At 43.4% G+C, this 18,289-nt stretch overlaps 1 protein-coding gene across 6 annotated transcripts in view; it reads right to left on the bottom strand.

Annotated features, from left to right (window-relative positions):
- WNT7A (Wnt family member 7A) overlaps positions 1-18,289 on the bottom strand; it is a 54,714-nt gene that overhangs the window by 12,533 nt on the left and 23,892 nt on the right. For all 6 annotated transcript variants that reach the window (XM_083421649.1, XM_083421651.1, XM_083421650.1 and 3 more), the window contains exon 3: positions 6,624-6,895. In XM_083421649.1, coding sequence (XP_083277775.1) covers positions 6,624-6,895 — 272 coding nt within the window. The remainder of the gene's footprint in view (positions 1-6,623; positions 6,896-18,289) is intronic.

The raw sequence follows: 18,289 nt of genomic DNA, 5'->3' as shown, positions 1-18,289 counted from the left end.
CACTGAATCTGTGAGTGAGGATGATGTGTACAGTCTTTATGATCAACTCTGGTGTGCAAGATTAGGGGAAGAGCACACCATGATACTTTGCACACACATGTTTATAAAGAATCACTTGTTCCATTTATCTCTGACTCTGAACACCCTGGGTAGCGCCAAGGTCGAGTGCATGTGGAGCCTTGTCATTCATTTCTGGGAAATGAAATTCTACTTGTCTACATAAATATTCTTCAGCAAATATATGTTAAACTCCATGAATCGCAGAATAAAACCTAGAGCACAAAGGAGGCACATCAACATTCTCACAGAGAAACTGAAGTATGTGCCATATATAAGGCCTTTTAAATTCAATTTGCAACTATATTTTAGCTGCATTTGCAGATTTGAATATGACATCATTTGTGGAGGTAGGATACTGAAGAACTCAAGTGCCTTGAAATGCATTGTCCTGTCATCCAAAATATAATTGTTGCATGATCCTACCCTGAGACATACATGCAGGGACAGCCATTGGGTGAGAGTGTGTGGAAGATGCTAAAGCTATAGTTCAGAAGGATGTATGGATCTAGAATTGGCCTCCACAGTCACTTACTGACTCACTGTTAAAATTGTGTTCATGGAAGACAATCTTACTTGTCTACGAGTGATCGCCAAAGAAGAAGAAGATAGTTCAGATGAAACAGATTTGGGGGAAACACTTCCTGTCACTGCCAGCAGCATCACATTCAAAGTCATTCTGAGTACCATGATATTTTTGCTTCCATATTTCAGAAACCAGGTGGAACACAATCATTAATGTACAAAGCTTGAAATACCATGCACATCTCCTTCATCCCCAGTGTTTACTTTATTAAGTAATTTGTGCCAACCACACAAGAAAACCTGCACGCTATTTTTAAGGCATTGTTTTCTTGCCAATTGGGGTGGCAGGGGGAATTACCCAGGTGCCATATAGTAGTATGGTTTAATTGCTAGATTTAATTAAGTTTAATTGGTGCAACAAACCTTCAGATTAACGAACAACACAGGCAGACTATGATGAATCTTCACACTTCAAAGAGTTCAAAGCCAGGTTCCTGATCCAATGTTCAGGAGCAGTTATTAAAGCTACTTTAAGCCAGGAGAACCACAAATATGGTAAATGAAAACGCTTAAAATGCATTCATATTTTGCCTTTGGAACCAGCTTTCAGAGATATCAGCTCTGAATACAAAGGTCAGACCAAGGTGTTTGGGCCACAAAAATAAGTCTAGAATTCAAGCCCCCTTTGTGCTGGGTGTATCTCTGTGTGTGGATTGGATGGAGGTGGGCAAAGGGACACTAGTGTTGCTCTGCCAGCACAGACCCTGTTCCACCCGCTGAACATGCAGCTGGGTGGAAGTACCACTGGTGGGATCCCTGTGATAGTCTGCAGAAAAACCCAAAACAGGGTGCTGCAAGAGTGAGATGGGACTGGAAGAATGGAAGCTGCAGCCACATCCTCTTTTTCCTGCCACTCAACTGACCTGCCAGAGGGACATCACAATTTACATAAGATTGGACTTTGCCCTGGGAGCAATGGGTTGCCCACTTCTGAACTAGAGACAGAAAGAAACAAGAGGTTTCTGGGCAAGTACAGATACTAACCTGAGAATGTGCATGTTTCCCAGTGAATCTGTAAAATGCAGTCAACAGATGCACATTCCCTAAGGCCTATTGCTGATCATGGATCTTGCCTGGAGAATGTACAAAAACCTGTTGACATATGCACATTACTCAAGGCCTATTGTAGACTAAGCAGTTATATTGAACAGGAAATGTGTGTGTTACGTGTACGTGATCCATGAGATGTGGTGTATGTGCACAATGACCAGTTGTTATGCACATTAACCACTCTATTCACAGCATCTCTAACATACACATGGGTGCAGAGAGACAGAAATGTGAGGTCAGATGGAATTGAAATGGGGGGGGGGGGGGAGTCCTGTAGCAAATACATTAAAACTGAAATGTGTGCAAAATAAACACAGTGACCATTTACAACAGCAGCAATTGATAAAACAAACATCTTAGCACTGCTTGATTCATGAGCTTTCCCATGTGCTTCCGTTCCACATTTTGCTGTTGGGAGTTGAATCCTATACATGCCTACTCAGGAGTAGCTGAACTACGTAGCTGCAGAATTGCAAACTGAGGTTCCCAACCCTTTATTTTAACACCTTAGCAGCATTAGTGATTGAAAGCTATTTGCACTGCAGTCTCATCCATTCAGTTTTGAATCCCTTCCAGATGAGGCCAGAAAAAAAGCACAAAGTAAATACTGTCAGTGACAAAAGAGTCAAATGAGGGTAAGGCTTTCCTGAATAGTATTTTAGCTCTCTGAAATTTATCAGAGCTATTATGTACAGAATTGGTTAAGCAGCAATATCCATCATTAGTAAAATTGTTTTCTGAAATCAAACATTTTGTAAACAGCAAATCCAACTCCTTGTCAGCTGTAATATAGCTCAGGCAACATATGCTGGCTGTGGTGTGTTTTTTTTAAGGGATAACTAATTTGGTGTCCTCCGGTGTTGTTAGACTCCAATTCCCATCAGTCCCAGCCAGCATGGAAGATGATAGACATAGTCCAACAGCATATGAATGGCACCATGTCAGATCCTCCAAGTGTCCCTATATTCCAGGGACAGTCCTGAATTTACAGAAGCCATCCTGGTTTCTGATTTGATCCTGGAGTGTCCCAGTTTTCCTTAGGACACCCCTAATTTCATCAGAGAAATGTCGGAAGTATGGAGTTATGCAACCCCCAAACCAAGGAGATAAATAACTATACAACCTTTAGAAGACATCTGAATGTAGTCCTTTATACGGAAGTTTGTTAATGTTTAATGTTTTATAATGTGTATATATATAGAATCATAGAATCATAGAATCATAGAATCATAGAGTTGGAAGAGACCACAAGGGTCATCGAGTCCAACCCCCTGCCAAGCAGGAAACACCATCAGAGCACTCCTGACATATGGTTGTCAAGCCTCTGCTTAAAGACCTCCAAAGAAGGAGACTCCACCACACTCCTTGGCAGCAAATTCCACTGTCGAACAGCTCTTACTGTCAGGAAGTTCTTCCTAATGTTTAGGTGGAATCTTCTTTCTTGTAGTTTGGATCCATTGCTCCGTGTCCGCTTCTCTGGAGCAGCAGAAAACAACCTTTCTCCCTCCTCTATGTGACATCCTTTTATATATTTGAACATGGCTATCATATCACCCCTTAACCTCCTCTTCTCCAGGCTAAACATGCCCAGCTCCCTTAGCCGATCCTCATAAGGCATTGTTTCCAGGCCTTTGACCATTTTGGTTGCCCTCCTCTGTACACGTTCTAGTTTGTCAGTGTCCTTCTTGAACTGTGGTGCCCAGAACTGGACACAGTACTCCAGGTGAGGTCTGACCAGAGCAGAATACAGTGGCACTATAACTTCCCTTGATCTAGATGCTATACTCCTATTGATGCAGCCCAGAATTGCATTGGCTTTTTTAGCTGCCGCGTCACACTGTTGGCTCATGTCAAGTCTGTGGTCAACCAAGACTCCTAGATCCCTTTCACATGTACTGCTCTCAAGCCAGGTGTCACCCATCTTGTATTTGTGCCTCTCATTTTTTTTGCCCAAGTGTAATACTTTACATTTCTCCCTGTTAAAATTCATCTTGTTTGTTTTGGCCCAGTTCTCTAATCTGTCAAGGTCGTTTTGAAGTGTGATCCTGTCTTCTGGGGTGTTAGCCACCCCTCCCAGTTTGGTGTCATCTGCAAATTTGATCAGGATGCCCTTGAGTCCATCATCCAAGTCGTTGATAAAGATGTTGAATAAGACCGGGCCCAAGACAGAACCCTGTGGCACCCCACTAGTCACTCTTCTCCAGGATGAAGAGGAACCATTGATGAGCACCCTTTGGGTCCGGTCAGTCAGCCAGTTACAAATCCACTGGGTGGTAGCATAGTCAAGACCGCATTTTACCAGCTTCTTTACAAGAATATCATGGGGCACCTTGTCAAATGCCTTGCTGAAATCAAGGTAGACTACATCCACTGCGTTCCCTTCATCTACCAGGCTTGTAATTCTGTCAAAAAATGAGATCAGGTTAGTCTGACATGACTTATTTTTCAGAAATCCATGCTGACTATTGGTGATCACAGCATTCCTTTCTAGGTGCTCACAGATTGTTTGCTTAATGATCTGCTCCAGAATCTTCCCTGGTATTGATGTTAGACTGACTGGGCGGTAATTATTTGGGTCCTCTCTTTTCCCCTTTTTGAAAATAGGGACAACATTTGCCCTCCTCCAGTCTGCCGGGACTTCGCCTGTTCTCCAGGAATTCTCAAAGATGACTGCCAGTGGTTCTGAGATCACATCTGCCAGTTCTTTTAATACTCTTGGATGCAGTTCATCTGGCCCTGGAGACTTGAATACATCTAAACTAGCCAAGTATTCTTGTACTATCTCCTTAGTTATTCTGGGCTGTGTTTCCTCTGCTGAATCATTTCCTCCAAATTCTTCAGGTCGGGCATTGTTTTCTTTATCGGAGAAGACTGAGGCAAAGAAGGCATTGAGGAGTTCAGCCCTTTCTGTGTCCCCTGTTTGCATTTCACCATCTTCTCCTCTGAGTGACCCCACTGTTTCTTTGTTCTTCCTTTTGCTACGAACATACCCATAGAAGCCTTTTTTGTTGCTTTTAACCTCTCTAGCAAGCCTGAGTTCATTCTGTGCTTTAGCTTTTCTGACTTTGTGTCTACACGTGCTGGCTATTTGTTTGAATTCCTCTTTGGTGGTTTCCCCCCTTTTCCATTTTTTGTACACATCCTTTTTTAATCTTAACTCAGTTAAAAGTTCTTTAGATAGCCACCCTGGCTTCTTTAGGCACCTTCCATGTTTCCGTCTCATTGGTATTGCCTGAAGTTGTGCTTTTACTATCTCCCTCTTAACAAACTCCCAGCCATCATGAACTCCCTTTCCTTTTAGTATTACTGTCCATGGGATCTCACCCAGCACTTCCCTAAGTTTTATGAAGTCGGCTTTCTTAAAGTCAAGAAATTGAGTCCTAGTATGCTTGGCTGCTCCTTTCCGTTGTATAGTAAACTTCAGAAGAGCATGATCACTTGCGCCTAATGATCCTTCCACTTCTACCCCATTAATCAGGTCATCGACATTGGTTAGGACCAGATCTAAAATGGCTGTTCCTCTTGTTGCTTCTCCCACTTTCTGGACAATGAAGTTGTCTGCAAGGCCAGTGAGGAATCTGTTTGACCTTATGCTCTTGGCTGAGTTTGACATCCAACAAATATCTGGATAATTGAAGTCCCCCATTACTACTATCTCCCTTCCTTTTGCATGCTTGGCCATCTGTTCCAGGAAGGCATCATCTATGTCCTCCGTTTGGCTTGGGGATCTATAGTAAACTCCCACAATGAGGTCACTATTATTCTTCTCTCCCTTAATTTTGACCCAAATGCTCTCACTTTGGCTTTGAGGTTCTAAATCTTGGATCTCTTCACAGGTATACACATCCCTGACATATAACGCCACTCCTCCTCCTTTCTTGTCTGGTCTGTTTCTCTGAAATAGATTGTATCCCTCCATTTTTACATTCCAATCGTGGGACTTATCCCACCAGGTTTCAGTGATGCCTATTATGTCATATTTAGTTTGCTGTACCAAGAGCTCAAGCTCATCTTGTTTATTTCCCATGCTTTGTGCATTAGTGTACAGACATTGAAGTCCCAGAGTGGCTGGGGCAACCCCATCAGATGGGTGAGGTATAAATAATAATAAAAATTGCTATTATTGTGGAATAGGACATCCCTATTTTCATTGGAGAAATGTTGGAGGGTATGCCATCTTGACTACCTGGTCATTCAGGAGAGGCATCCTGGATTACTGAACTTCTCCAAAAAGGAAACCCCTTTCAGTCCCATCATACGGAAGTTGCCTGTCTTTTTTCTAATGATGCAGAGGGAGACATTTCTGCAAGCAAATGGCCTTGCAAAAATATGGGACTCACTCCTTCTAGAAAAGGTAAACCAAGAAGGATTCCTGCAACAGATTTGCCTCTCACTCACCCCCAGGAAAGAAAGCAGTATTAGGACAGGAAGTAAGCATGCAATTAATTGGTTCTATGAGATCTGCTAGATTCAAATGTTACCAAAGCAGAGTAAGAATTGAGTTCTTACCACACCTGTATTGTAAAGGCTAGCCAAAGAAGCTGCCACATGGTGGGAGTTGCCATGCAATCTAGATTACAGCATTCATCATTTCCCTCTGTTTATTTGTATATCTACTTGCTTTCTATAAAAAGCAAGGGTGGACCTTTGTATACCCCAAATCCCCCAAATAAATAATGAGGTGGCCATATGCAATCCAGAAACTTTTAAATGCTAAAACACAATTTGCTCCACTTTGTTCTTTCTTCCTATTTTACGACTGTAAAGCATCAAGATGCGGTAAACCTTTGCCTGGCTGCTGGTCTTGTGAAGTGCAAGTTTGCCTACCTTGTGGACCAGCAAGTGACATTGGCTTCAAAGCATATGCACATATGGTAAATGTTGCTGTAGACCAGAGGTGGCCATATTCAGAGGTGAGCAAAGGTGCCTACCTTTCGCCCCGCCTCGTTGTTGTGCAAATTCATGAGCGTCCTTGCATTCTGCTTAATCTCCCTTGCGTCCACAAACACTTTGGCGAATCCTATTCCATATCGGATGTCTGCAGAGCAGCCTCCCCATTTCCATCCTTCGTCTTTGTGGTACTGTCCCTGTTTTTCCTTGTCGCAGCCGCAGTCGCTCAGGTTCCCCTGGGTGCAGGCAGCAGTGATTGCATGCGCTACTCCAGCAGCAATGATGGCGTAGGTGAAGGCTGCTTCTCTACTACCTGAAATTAGGAGACATTTCTCAGTAAAGGATAGAACATTTGGAAGAAAGGGTGGGGGTGGGGTGGGGGTGGAAGAGGGTGGAAGAAACTGTGCAAGTCCACACAGTGGAAATGCTTCAAGGTTATTATTAGACATGCTGTAAATATGCAGGCATAAGCATTTCTTGACATTTCAAAGTCCTGGTCTTTTGTTGATGTTCAGGCACTCCCAACAGAATCAATACACATGCTGTAGTGAAGGCAGTGCATTTTGCCATGTCCATAAAGGTAAAGTTACCAAACCCAAAGTGAATCAATCAGTGCTTAATGATGCAGGTAAGACTGCTGTATCAGAGTAAAACCTTGATTTCACCATGGCTTTCAAAAACCCAAGCACACAGCTTCGGAACATGGCCAACGCAAGTGCTGTGCTATGTGTATTCAGGAAACCTTGATGGTGTTGACTTAACGTTGGTCATGGTGATGAAGTTCATCCCACAGAAATCCAGAGTGTGGATCACCACTTGCATGCTATTTGCCAAGTGCTGGTTGTGAAGGGCGCAGACTTCTCCGCCACACAGGTGTGAACTAGGCAGGTCTAGGACAAACTTTCCGTGAAAATAATCCAAGCTGAATTTTAAATAATAAAGCGGAGTTATTAAATGGCCTCTGTTCTGTGCTTCATCCTGTCATAGTGATTATGAAGGCTTTGGCAGCGATCACTAACATCACAGAAGTGTGTTAAAAATGTGTGTCTGCACACAAAAACGAAAATCTAGTTTTCACAGCCAAACTAGTCTGGAAATTGTATTTGTTTGAACTTGGGGATCTCACAAAACTACAGGTCCCAAGGATTTCTTGAGTGAGTTTACAACAGTAAAGTTTGGTGTACAGTATATTTGGGGTTGTGGGTGTTATTATTTTCTTTGTTTTAACCTTGGAGACATTCCAGGACCAGATTGGAGCCATGGGCTGCTATACCAAAATATAGACTAGGAGAGTATATTTTTGAAACCAAAGGTTGGCTGCCCTTAACTTTTCACCCAAAATGACTTCAGGGACCCTTGGCTGAAGGGTCCCTGAAGTCATTTTGGGTGAAAAGTTAAGGGCAGCCAACCTTTGGTTTCAAAAATGCTAGTATCTGGGCAGTATCCAGGATAGGTAAACTGCGGCTGAGCAGGACCAACAGCATAAGCTTTCTTTTTGCTCCTGTGGCTTGTGCTATGCAAGTATAGTGGCCTGTGCTATGCAAGTATAGTGGCCTGAGCCAGTTAGTGTGAACAGGGCTGTCTTAAGTATATGTGGTGCCGGGGTGCAAAGATCCACCTGCCCCCCCCCCCCCAGGTTGCCCAGAGCTTTTTTTAGGGCGGGTGGGCTGGCGAGGCGAGCACGGCAGAGCTGGCCTGGCTGGCCGCCTCAACAACAACAGAGGAGGCCGAGGCGGCAACAGCAGCAGAGCAGGGCCGGGGCCGGGCGCCTGGGGGGGATGGGCAAGCAGAGCCCAGCGCAACAGCAGTTAATCCCAAGGTAGTGGCGACTGATCGTAGCCGAGTCCCTTGTGTGAGCAGCGTGCGCTGGGCAGGTCTCCCGAAGGCCCGACAATCCCAGGCGCGCAGGAGGCCAGAGCCGGCTGGCTGCCTCAACGCCTCACTCGCCCTCAGCAGAAGAGCTGCGGCATTCTGACACGCTCTGCTCCGCAGTGGCATAGCGTGGGTTGTCAGCACCCGGGGCAAGGCAAGTAATTTGCGCCCCCCCCCTGCATTGTCCCTCCCCCAGATAGTCCCTCGCTCTCTCTCCGCACCGCACCCTCCCCTCCACAGTGGGCGGCGACCCGGCGGCTCGGATCACATTCGCACAGCCAGCACTGCAGTGAGAGAGAGTGAGTGAGCCAGGTAGGGGCAGAGAGCTGCGAGTGCGAGCATGCCCTCCCCCAGATGTTGCGCCCGGTGCGGCCGGGCCCCCCTGCACCCCCCACGCTACGCCACTGCTGCTCCGCTTGGCAGCAGTTTTCGGCTCTTCCCAATCCCTGGACTCAAAATCTCGGCCCCAGACTCTTGGCCTGGCACCCCTGACGCACCCCTAGTGCCTAAGGGTAACACAGCCCTGAGTGTGAAGGAGCTGCACAGGGATCCACAGCAGCCATAGCCCAGTTGCCATATTGCTCTTCCATCACCCATCCCACCTTACAGCAGCATATGAAATGGAGCACTGGCTAGGCTGGACTTAGCCTGGCACCCACAGCCCATGTTTGTGAGTTACCCAGTTCAAGCATGCGCACACAGTCAAAACAATTGTGAATTTTAGTGAAAGTATGTATTGTGAATTTAGTGAAAGTATGAGTTCTATATTCGGACAAAATCTGATAAGAAATCATTATAAATAGCCCTTGTTAGTCAAAGGCAGGGATTCTACCAAATTGTGTGATACATAAACATGCACTGTAGTAAATGAAACGTCTCTGAATTCCTGCTTCAGGTACTATAAGATACTGACAAACGTTTCACAGTTTGGATCATGGCTTCCAACTCATCTCCCTCAAGGACCTTGCCAAGATTATGGGGCACTTTGATGTTTTAAATGGAAGAGGATGCTTCTAAAATATAGTGCTCTCAATTTCCATTTAGAGCTATGTCTGGCCTCCACCATAATAGTGCCTTCCAGCTGTTTTAGACCCCCCAAAATGCCAAAAAAACAAAAACAAACCACGAATTTTCAATTGACTTGAATTTCTGGCATTTCAAAGGTGGATTTGATGCCTGGGGGGGGAGATCCAAGACAAAGCGCCACGTTTCAAAAATTCCCCCCAGGCGTCAAATCAACCTTTGAAATTCCAGTAATGTCCAGGAAAATCCAGACGTATGGCAGCCCTAAGTCCAGCTCTCTTGCCATTTCTGATGCATGGCCTTTATGGCTGAGCAAGCTATCTTCCCCATTCTAAGTTATTGCAAACTTTAAGGACCTAAAATGTTTTGGCACAAATGTGCTATGGTTGGTACTTGAAATTCTTTTCAAATTCTGACCTTAGATAAGTAAATCTTCATAGCTACTTCAAGATACAATCCCAAATCTCTGGTACTTGTACATTGTGATTTGTAGAACAAGCATATTTCCGATGTTTTTGTTTAAAAGAAGAACCAAATCAAAAAGAAAAACTCAGGCACTTTATTCTCAGCAGAATCACTCACCACAAGTGATCTATATATTAATGCTTGTCTCTTAGCGGTTCTTCTACTGAAAACATCTACTTCCTTATCATATGCCACAAATAGCTAGCAGCATAATGGATTCAAGGATGACATCAACAAATTCAGTTAATAGGCACCATCATGGCCACTTAGCTGCAGGATATGTATTAATAGAATTGTATACTATCCTTTTTTAATGTTTAGTTGTAGTTTTTTTATCATTTATATAACTGCATGTAAACATAAGAGTTCTATAGTACTTTAGTAACAGTAAACTTTCCAAGGGGCTCCTTTGTCATGAGAATAATTTATAATTTAAACAGCTCCGAATGTATGAATTTGTACCAGCATATTTCATTTTAGCAGGATGTTTTGCAGACTTTGCAGATTACAATTTAGAAGCTCAAGATTTTACCACTTACATAGGCTGTGACCTTAACTTCTTCGGAGCATTGGACAAACATCAAAATGTGTTTGATGGTAAATCCTGTTTATTATATCCTGTCCTTCCCACATCCCACCACAAAAGATGCGAGCAGCTTGTCTTGCCAAATGCAAGGTGGTTCTTTGTTTGGAATTCAGAAGCAATATACAGTGGTATCTCTAGTTTCGAACTTAATTTGTTCTGGAGGTCCGTTCTTAACCTGGAACTGTTCGTAAGTAGAGGCATGCTTTCACTAATGGGGCCTCTTGCTTCCTCTGTGGCACACAATTTCCGTTCTCATCCTGGGGCAAGGTTCTCAACTCGAGGTAACTCTTCCAGGTTAGCAGAGTTTGTAACCTGAGGCGTTTGTAACCTGGGGCGTTTGTAACTCAAAGTACCAATGTAAAACACAAGTGAGTGAGAAGAATATTTTATTCCTAAACAGCAAACAATATATACATACCAGGGCCGTGCAATCTAAAGCTACCTGGGGGAGTCACTTCATCACTTCTTTGAGGGCTTCCAAGTGGCAGATAGAAGTCCATGTCCCAGTATGTATATATTGCTTGCTGTTTAGGAATAAAATATTCTTCTCACTCGTGTTTTATATTACTTGTGAATTCCAAAATAAAGAACCACCATGCATTTGGCAAGACACAGCTTCTCAACTAATTATGTCCCACCCAGTGGAATATTGTACTCCTATTTGACATCTCCGACATCATTAGAAAACATTGAAGTGGAAATAATAGTACTTCAGAGATAGGTAGGCCAAACATCTTAAGCTCTCTAGCAAAATTGGGATAAGCCAGTTCTAATGCTTGTGATGATGAAGCACTATTGAGGGGATGAAACTGAAGACTAATGCAAGAATCACTTCTGAATCCCAGCTGAAAGCAGCACAAGCAATAGTAGCATATGCGTAATTGTGGCTTCCTGCAATCATGACATGACTTTGTTTCTGCAGCAAAAGTATAATATAGCAAAAGTAGAGCAGCATTTATTCTGTATGCATATCTACAAGATTTGTTATCTAACTATAGAAGAAAGTCCTTAATCCATGTAAACTCTTAGATGAAAATAATCAGATGAAAATTAAATGATGGAAGCTCCATTAGAAGCATCAGCTGATACCTTCAGAGCAAACTGACAAAGTAGAATGTATGCTTGAATCCAATTAGGGACAGATAGATTCTGTCCTTTGAAAAGAATAGTAGAATCCCACATACTAAGGGTTGTAATCCTACCATGTCATACACAGAGTAGATCTACTGAAATCAGTGAATTTACACCAGTCTGATTATGATTTCATAGGATGCAACCCTATATACATGCCACCTATCAAATCACACAGTAAAAACAACCAGAAACAAATAACAACAACAAATATTAAAAACTGTCTTTTTGGAATCACATGAGGCAACATAGGATTTTATTTTTAATTTCGGAAGGTGTGGCATCTGACTGCACTAAGTATTCAATGTAAGCACAAATGCCTAAGAAACAAACAGCTTCTCCTTAAGACTGGTAGTACTAGAAGCCAATCATGTTCATTTAATTCCTCTCTATAGTTTCAACAGCATGGATATTATCCTCTGAAGCATCTACTCTGGTAGGTAGCTTCATTAACAGTGGAGTCTGGGACTTGCTTCCAAGTACACTGCATAGGTTTGAATGGTCATGCCTTTCCTTCTTCTGCCCAGTATCTCTTGGTGAGATGACTCTCCTGCTATCCTCATCTAGCCCTTCCACATGCTCTCTCGACTGTGCTCCCTCCCAACTCATGATTCCAACTCCACTCTTCTTTTCTACCATCTTCTCACCATCAACATTGCCCTTGCTAAGATCTCAGATTATCTACTTATTGCCATACTTAAAGGTCTCTACCAGGGGTGCCATCTTCAGAAGAACATTGAAGGGGGGCTGACATGACATTGTTCTGTGCCCAACGCTGAGTTCGGGGACCCAAAGAGCCTCGGCCCCCAGGAGCTGGCACCTATGGTAGTTATAGTTACTATTACTATTGTTATTAATGAATCCATTGGTGAATGAGGCACCTTGAAGAAATTTGCAATGTAATGGCACCTATGAAACAGTTCCATATATCAAAACAATTGCGTACAGAACCAATAAAAAAAAATTATATATGTAAAATTCATTTAAAACAACACATACTTAAAATCAACACAGATCCAGGACAGATACCAGTTGGGATGAAGACTTTAGAAGGCTTGGTTATTGTTTTTATTTTGATTATATATATTGTGGTTTTTATGTTGATCTTTTCTGTGAACCGCCCTGAGATCTCTGGATATAGGGTGGTATATAAATTCAATAAATATAACAACAACAACAACAACAACAACAACAACAACTAGCATTTTTAACGGGTGCTGAAAGGCAATAGAAGAGGTACCTGTCTGATGTGCAATTGGAGGGAGGCCTGATCCGGATATTATGTGAAACAGACCTTTTATGCTAGTACAGTAGTATCTCTAATTACAAACTTAATTCGTTCTGGAGGTCCGTTCTTAACCTGAAACTGTTCTTAACCTGAGGTACCACTTTAGCTAATGGGGCCTCCCGTTGCTGCTGCGCCACCACGCGATTTCTGTTCTCATCCTGAAGCAAAGTTCTTAACCTGAAGCACTATTTGTGGGTTAGCGGCGTCTGTAACCTGAAGCGTATGTAACCTGAAGTGTATGTAACCCGAGGTACCACTGCATCTGCAAGATGCCCTTTCCTGCAGAACGCAGTGATCATAGGGTTAGACTATATTTTATGCATCCTGGTACCAAGCTGATTGGGTTTTATACTCCAATAGCAGCACCTTGAACAGAACCCAGCAGCTAATTGGCAGCCAGTGCAGTTCCATCAGCAGTGGCCTAAGCCAAGTGAGCAGTGAGCAATCAAGCTGCAACATTTTTGCAGCTTCCAGATCAGCTCAAAGACAGCCCCACATACAGAACATTGCAGTAATCCAATCTGGAGGTTACCAGTACATGGATGACAATTGTTAGGCTACCGCAGTTCAGAAATGCCCATAGCTGTCTTGCCAACCAAAGCAGGTAAAAGGCACTCCCAGACACTGAGGTCTCCTGGGCCTCCAGTGACAGACCTGGGAGCATGCCCAGACTACAAATATGCTCCTTCAGGGGGAGAATGACCCTATCCAAAGCAGGCAATTGCCCAGTTACCCAGACTTAGTTGACCAAACTCTCCTGCTTGCCTCTGTGCCTTAACTTTTCAAGACTTCATTCTTAACTCCTTTTCCTCCTACCTGTCTGTTTATTCAACTTTTCTATTGGGGGAAAGCTCTCCTGTCTCTGTTGGTATTACCTGTCTCACTTGGTATTATGGGCTGTGTGCTTCTCCCCCTTCTCTCCTTGGGTTTCACGAAATTAGAACAGCTTTTAATACCCCTGTATGTATGCTGATGAGTCCCAGCTGTACTTGGGCCATTTCCCCTTCCAGTCTTCCTGAAATAGTCACTTGAGTGTTTCATGGACATCTCAATATGTCCAAGACCCAACTGTTCATCTTTTCTACCAAGACTTCTTCTCCTTGTTCACTCTCCATACATCCATTCACCTGGTTAAATCAACTACACAGCCATGGCTTGTTATATTATTATTTTATCTCATTTGTTCCTCACATATAATTAGTTGCCAAGTTGTGCCATCTGGGCTATAGTCTTCAGTTTTTCTATCCCATTCAGTTCCCTTTGACCTGTATCCCTCAGTGTCATTGGAACCTTCCAGAATGCATGTGCTACAGGTGATACAGATGAAATTGACAAAGGGTCTTGTGCCACAAATACCATAACAAAATGAGGGAGTCTTCAAGGTGCTACTAAACCATTATGTGTCTGCTGCAGCAAAATAAGCAAATACAGCTACCATGCCAGAGAAGGTACAGAGGGTATCTGCATGTTTATTTCTTAAGAAACCCTGCAGGCCCTGAAATATAACTTTGCATTGTACAGGTTTCTATTAAATTAATTCTTTGTACCAAATTTAAGCCCTTCAACTTTTGTTACCTGGGATTCTTGCAAAACAGCCTTGTTTTTATACCTGCAGTTCAGCTGACATGAGCATGAAAAGGGAAAGCTGCCTACCTTTGTGTCTGAATATTTATGGCTGCCTCATGTCAGTTAGAGAAATGTGTCCTGGAGTATGAAACTAGAAGGTTTTACCAAACCCTTTCTATGTTATAAATCTAGCCTTTGAATGTTGAAGTGGATTTAGCCTAGAAGACTGTGTGTGTGTGTGTGTGTGTGTGTGTGTGTATGTATTCACTTCTGAACTGTCAATTTCACATGTCACGATTTTGTGAGAAGATCAACATGCCCTCATCTTCCCGAGCTCAGAACAGCTCTGTGTCTTATGTTAGAGCATGGGTAGGCAAACTAAGGCCCGGGGGTCGGATCCCGCCCAATCACCTTCTAAATCCGGCCCGCGGACGGTCCGGGTATCAGTGTGTTTTTACATGAGTAGAATGTGTCCTTTTATTTAAAATGCATCTCTGGGTTATTTGTGGGGCCTGCCTGGTGTTTTTACATGAGTAGAATGTGTGCTTTTCTTTGAAATACATCTCAGGGCTACTTGTGGGGCATAGGAATTCGTTCATATTATTTTTTTCAAAATATAGTCTGGCCCCCCACAAGATCTGAGGGACAGTTGACCGGCCCCCTGCTGAAAAAGTTTGCTGACCCCTGTGTTAGAGATAAAACGGTAAAGGTAAAGGGACCCCTGACCATTAGGTCCAGTTGTGGCCGACTCTGGGGTTGCAGCGCTCATCTCGCTTTATTGGCCGAGGGAGCTGGTGTACAGCTTCCGGGTCATGTGGCCAGCAGGACTAAGCCGCTTCTGGCAAACCAGAGCAGCGCACGGAAATGCCGTTTACCTTCCTGCCGGAACAATACCTATTTATCTACTTGCACTTTGACATGCTATCGAACTGCTAGGTTGGCAGGAGCAGGGACCGAGCAACGGGAGCTGACCACGTCATGGGGATTTGAACCGCCGACCTTCTGATCGGCAAGTCCTAGGCTCTGTGGTTTAACCCACAGCGCCACCCGCATCCCTGTTAGAGATAGCAGTCCTCTATTTAAAGTGTTGTCAGAGGACAGTCCTCTATTTAAGGGGCTCTCTGGTCCAAATCTGCCTTAAAGATAAGAATCGTAAGAAGAGAGAGCAGGAGGGACCTTGATGGTCAGCCCCCATCTTGGCATAAATTCTCACTATCAATGATTTCTCTGCAACAAAAGTTTTTCTTTTTTTTTAACATGCACACATTATATATGAACTCTCTACAAGCTGAGTTAATGGTAAATCAAATTTGCACAGAGTAGTAACTAACTCCTTCAGCGAGGCCACACCTCTGAGTCAGCTCTCCAGGAACTGGCCTCCTGGGTCATAGCTGTTCCTCTTAAATGGGCCACATGCCAGCTGCTTAAGTGATAGGGCATACATTACAATATGTAAAAGGTAAAGGTAAAGGGACCCCTGACCATTAGGTCCAGTCATGGCCAACTCTGGGGTTGCGGCGCTCATCTCGCTTTAGTGGTCGAAGGAGCCGGCATACAGCTTCTGGGTCATGTGGCCAGCATGACTAAGCCGCTTCTGGCGAACCAGAGCAGCGCACGGAAATGCCATTTACCTTCCCGCTGGAGCGGTACCTATTTATCTACTTGCACTTTGATGTGCTTTCGAACTGCTAGGTTAGCAGGAGCTGGGACTGAGCAACGGGAGCTCACCCCATCGTGGGGATTCGAACCGCCGACCTTCTGATTGGCAAATCCTAGGCTCTGTGGTTTAACCCACAGTGCCACCCGCATCCTATATTACAATATGTAAATAGATACAAATCCAGTAGGTGCCTTGTGGCTTTTTCTTTTTTCTGAAGTGCTGTTTGTTGTCTTTTATTAGCTAGACCAGGGGCACTGGCTCCAGGGGCCAATGTTGAGGGAGCGGAAGAGGCTGTGGTGATATAGTCCCTTTAGGATTAGCTTGCAGGTTGTGTGGGAATTTGTTAGAATTCCTGGAATACTGAGCCTCTCATTAAGGCCTCAAGGCCAGTGTCAAATGGTAATCAAAGACATGTAATGGGAGCAGGTGCCAATATTGTTGGGCAATAGGGGTGAACACACATAGTCAGAGTTCCCTTAAAACTTGGGTTGGGGCAAGCATAAGGAGCTCTCAGCATGGACGGTCAGCGCCTGTTCGGATCTTAGAAGGTATTTTGCGTAAGTGTTTCAGTCAGCTAGCTAGGATAAGATAGTTTTGTTATTTTTTAAGCCTCTGAGCAGTCTTAATCTGTGTAATCATTTGAAGCTTTTCCTTTTTACAGAGTTTTGTTTTAATAAAGTTTCTTGTATGTTTTTATGGAAATTGGTCTTGCTTGAGTTTCTGAACCTTCCCATTTTGACTACACTTTTCAAAGTGAATCATTCATCAGAGGCCAAGCTCGAGAGAGGAGCTGTCAACCATTGAGGCCATGCTGTGCTCAGCTCCATGCTCTCCTCCTCCCAACCACACAACGTCACGTACGTGACATCATATGTGTGCGTTCCACACATGCGTGACATCACACACGTGTAACATCAAGGTTCCTCCATCTTTGGCATAAGCTGGCACCTCTGAGCTAGACTATATTTGCATGAGGGCTGCAGTCCTAACTAGAAGTAAGTCCCACTGAATTCAGGTAAATTAAAAAATTGTCCAGTAGCACCTTAGAGATCAACTAAGTTTATTCTGGGTATAAGCTTTTGTGTGCATGCACAGTTCTTCAGATACCACACGAAACCTTATACCCAGTATGCACATGAAAGCTTATACCCAGAACAAACTTAGTTGGTCTCTAAGGCGCTACTGGACAATTTTTTTATTTATTTCAACTACGTCAGACCAATGGGGCTACCTACCTGAATTCAGGTAAGTGAGGTTAGGACTGCAGCCTTAATCCTCTTCTTACAATGAATTTTAAAAACCAGTTGAATGCACTGCTCATTCTTTTTCTTTTCATAAGAAAAGGCTAATGCTGCAGTTTTAAAAAGGACTCGTATGTGGTTAAGTGGCAGAAGTAATTCCAACTATCCAAACTTGCCCTCCCTGATGTCCGAGTAAGGGAAGCTATATAGAATTGCAAGTTTATACTAAACAGTGAAATCAGCTTACCGAGAAAGGCTACAAACCTAATTCTGTTTACCTGGGAGTAAGGCCCTCTGAATTCAGTGGGACTTACTTCTGCATAGACATGGTTCAAATGGCAGCCTTAGATGGCTTTGTGATCGGCCACTAGCCACTTAGTTTATTTTGTCTTTCAGGTGCTGCAGAACAACCCTGTTGTTCTTGCTGCAGAGGACGAACAAAGGAATACTACTTTATTTTACTTTTATTTGTAAACCCCATAAACTTGAAAAATGCTAAGAAATCTAGGGATTCCTGTGTGACATAAAAACAACATCCTGAGATTAGAATTGACTCAGATTGTGTTAAATGGTACTAAATGGCACGAATCAAACCATAAGCCTTTTTCTTTCTTCTTTGCTGAAAACTACTAGTGAATCTTCTCCAGTGTTGAAGGACAGAGGGAAGGGCAGAAAACAGACAAAAATCCAAAGCAATTTACCACCCCGGAGTTATAAAAAGCTTGATGCCATATCGATGAAACATCATCCTCTTGCCTCATTAAATTTAAAAACACTGTGGTTTTCACTGATGACTCATGATCCTGAGCATGATAGTATTTGTTCTTTAGAATGTAAATGAAGTAGAAAATAGTCTGGCATCAGTGATTGTGATT

This window comes from Podarcis tiliguerta (genome assembly GCF_965153285.1).
Source record: "Podarcis tiliguerta genome assembly, chromosome: 2".
NCBI lineage: Eukaryota > Metazoa > Chordata > Lepidosauria > Squamata > Lacertidae > Podarcis > Podarcis tiliguerta.
This window is presented reverse-complemented; position numbering and strand designations above follow the sequence as displayed.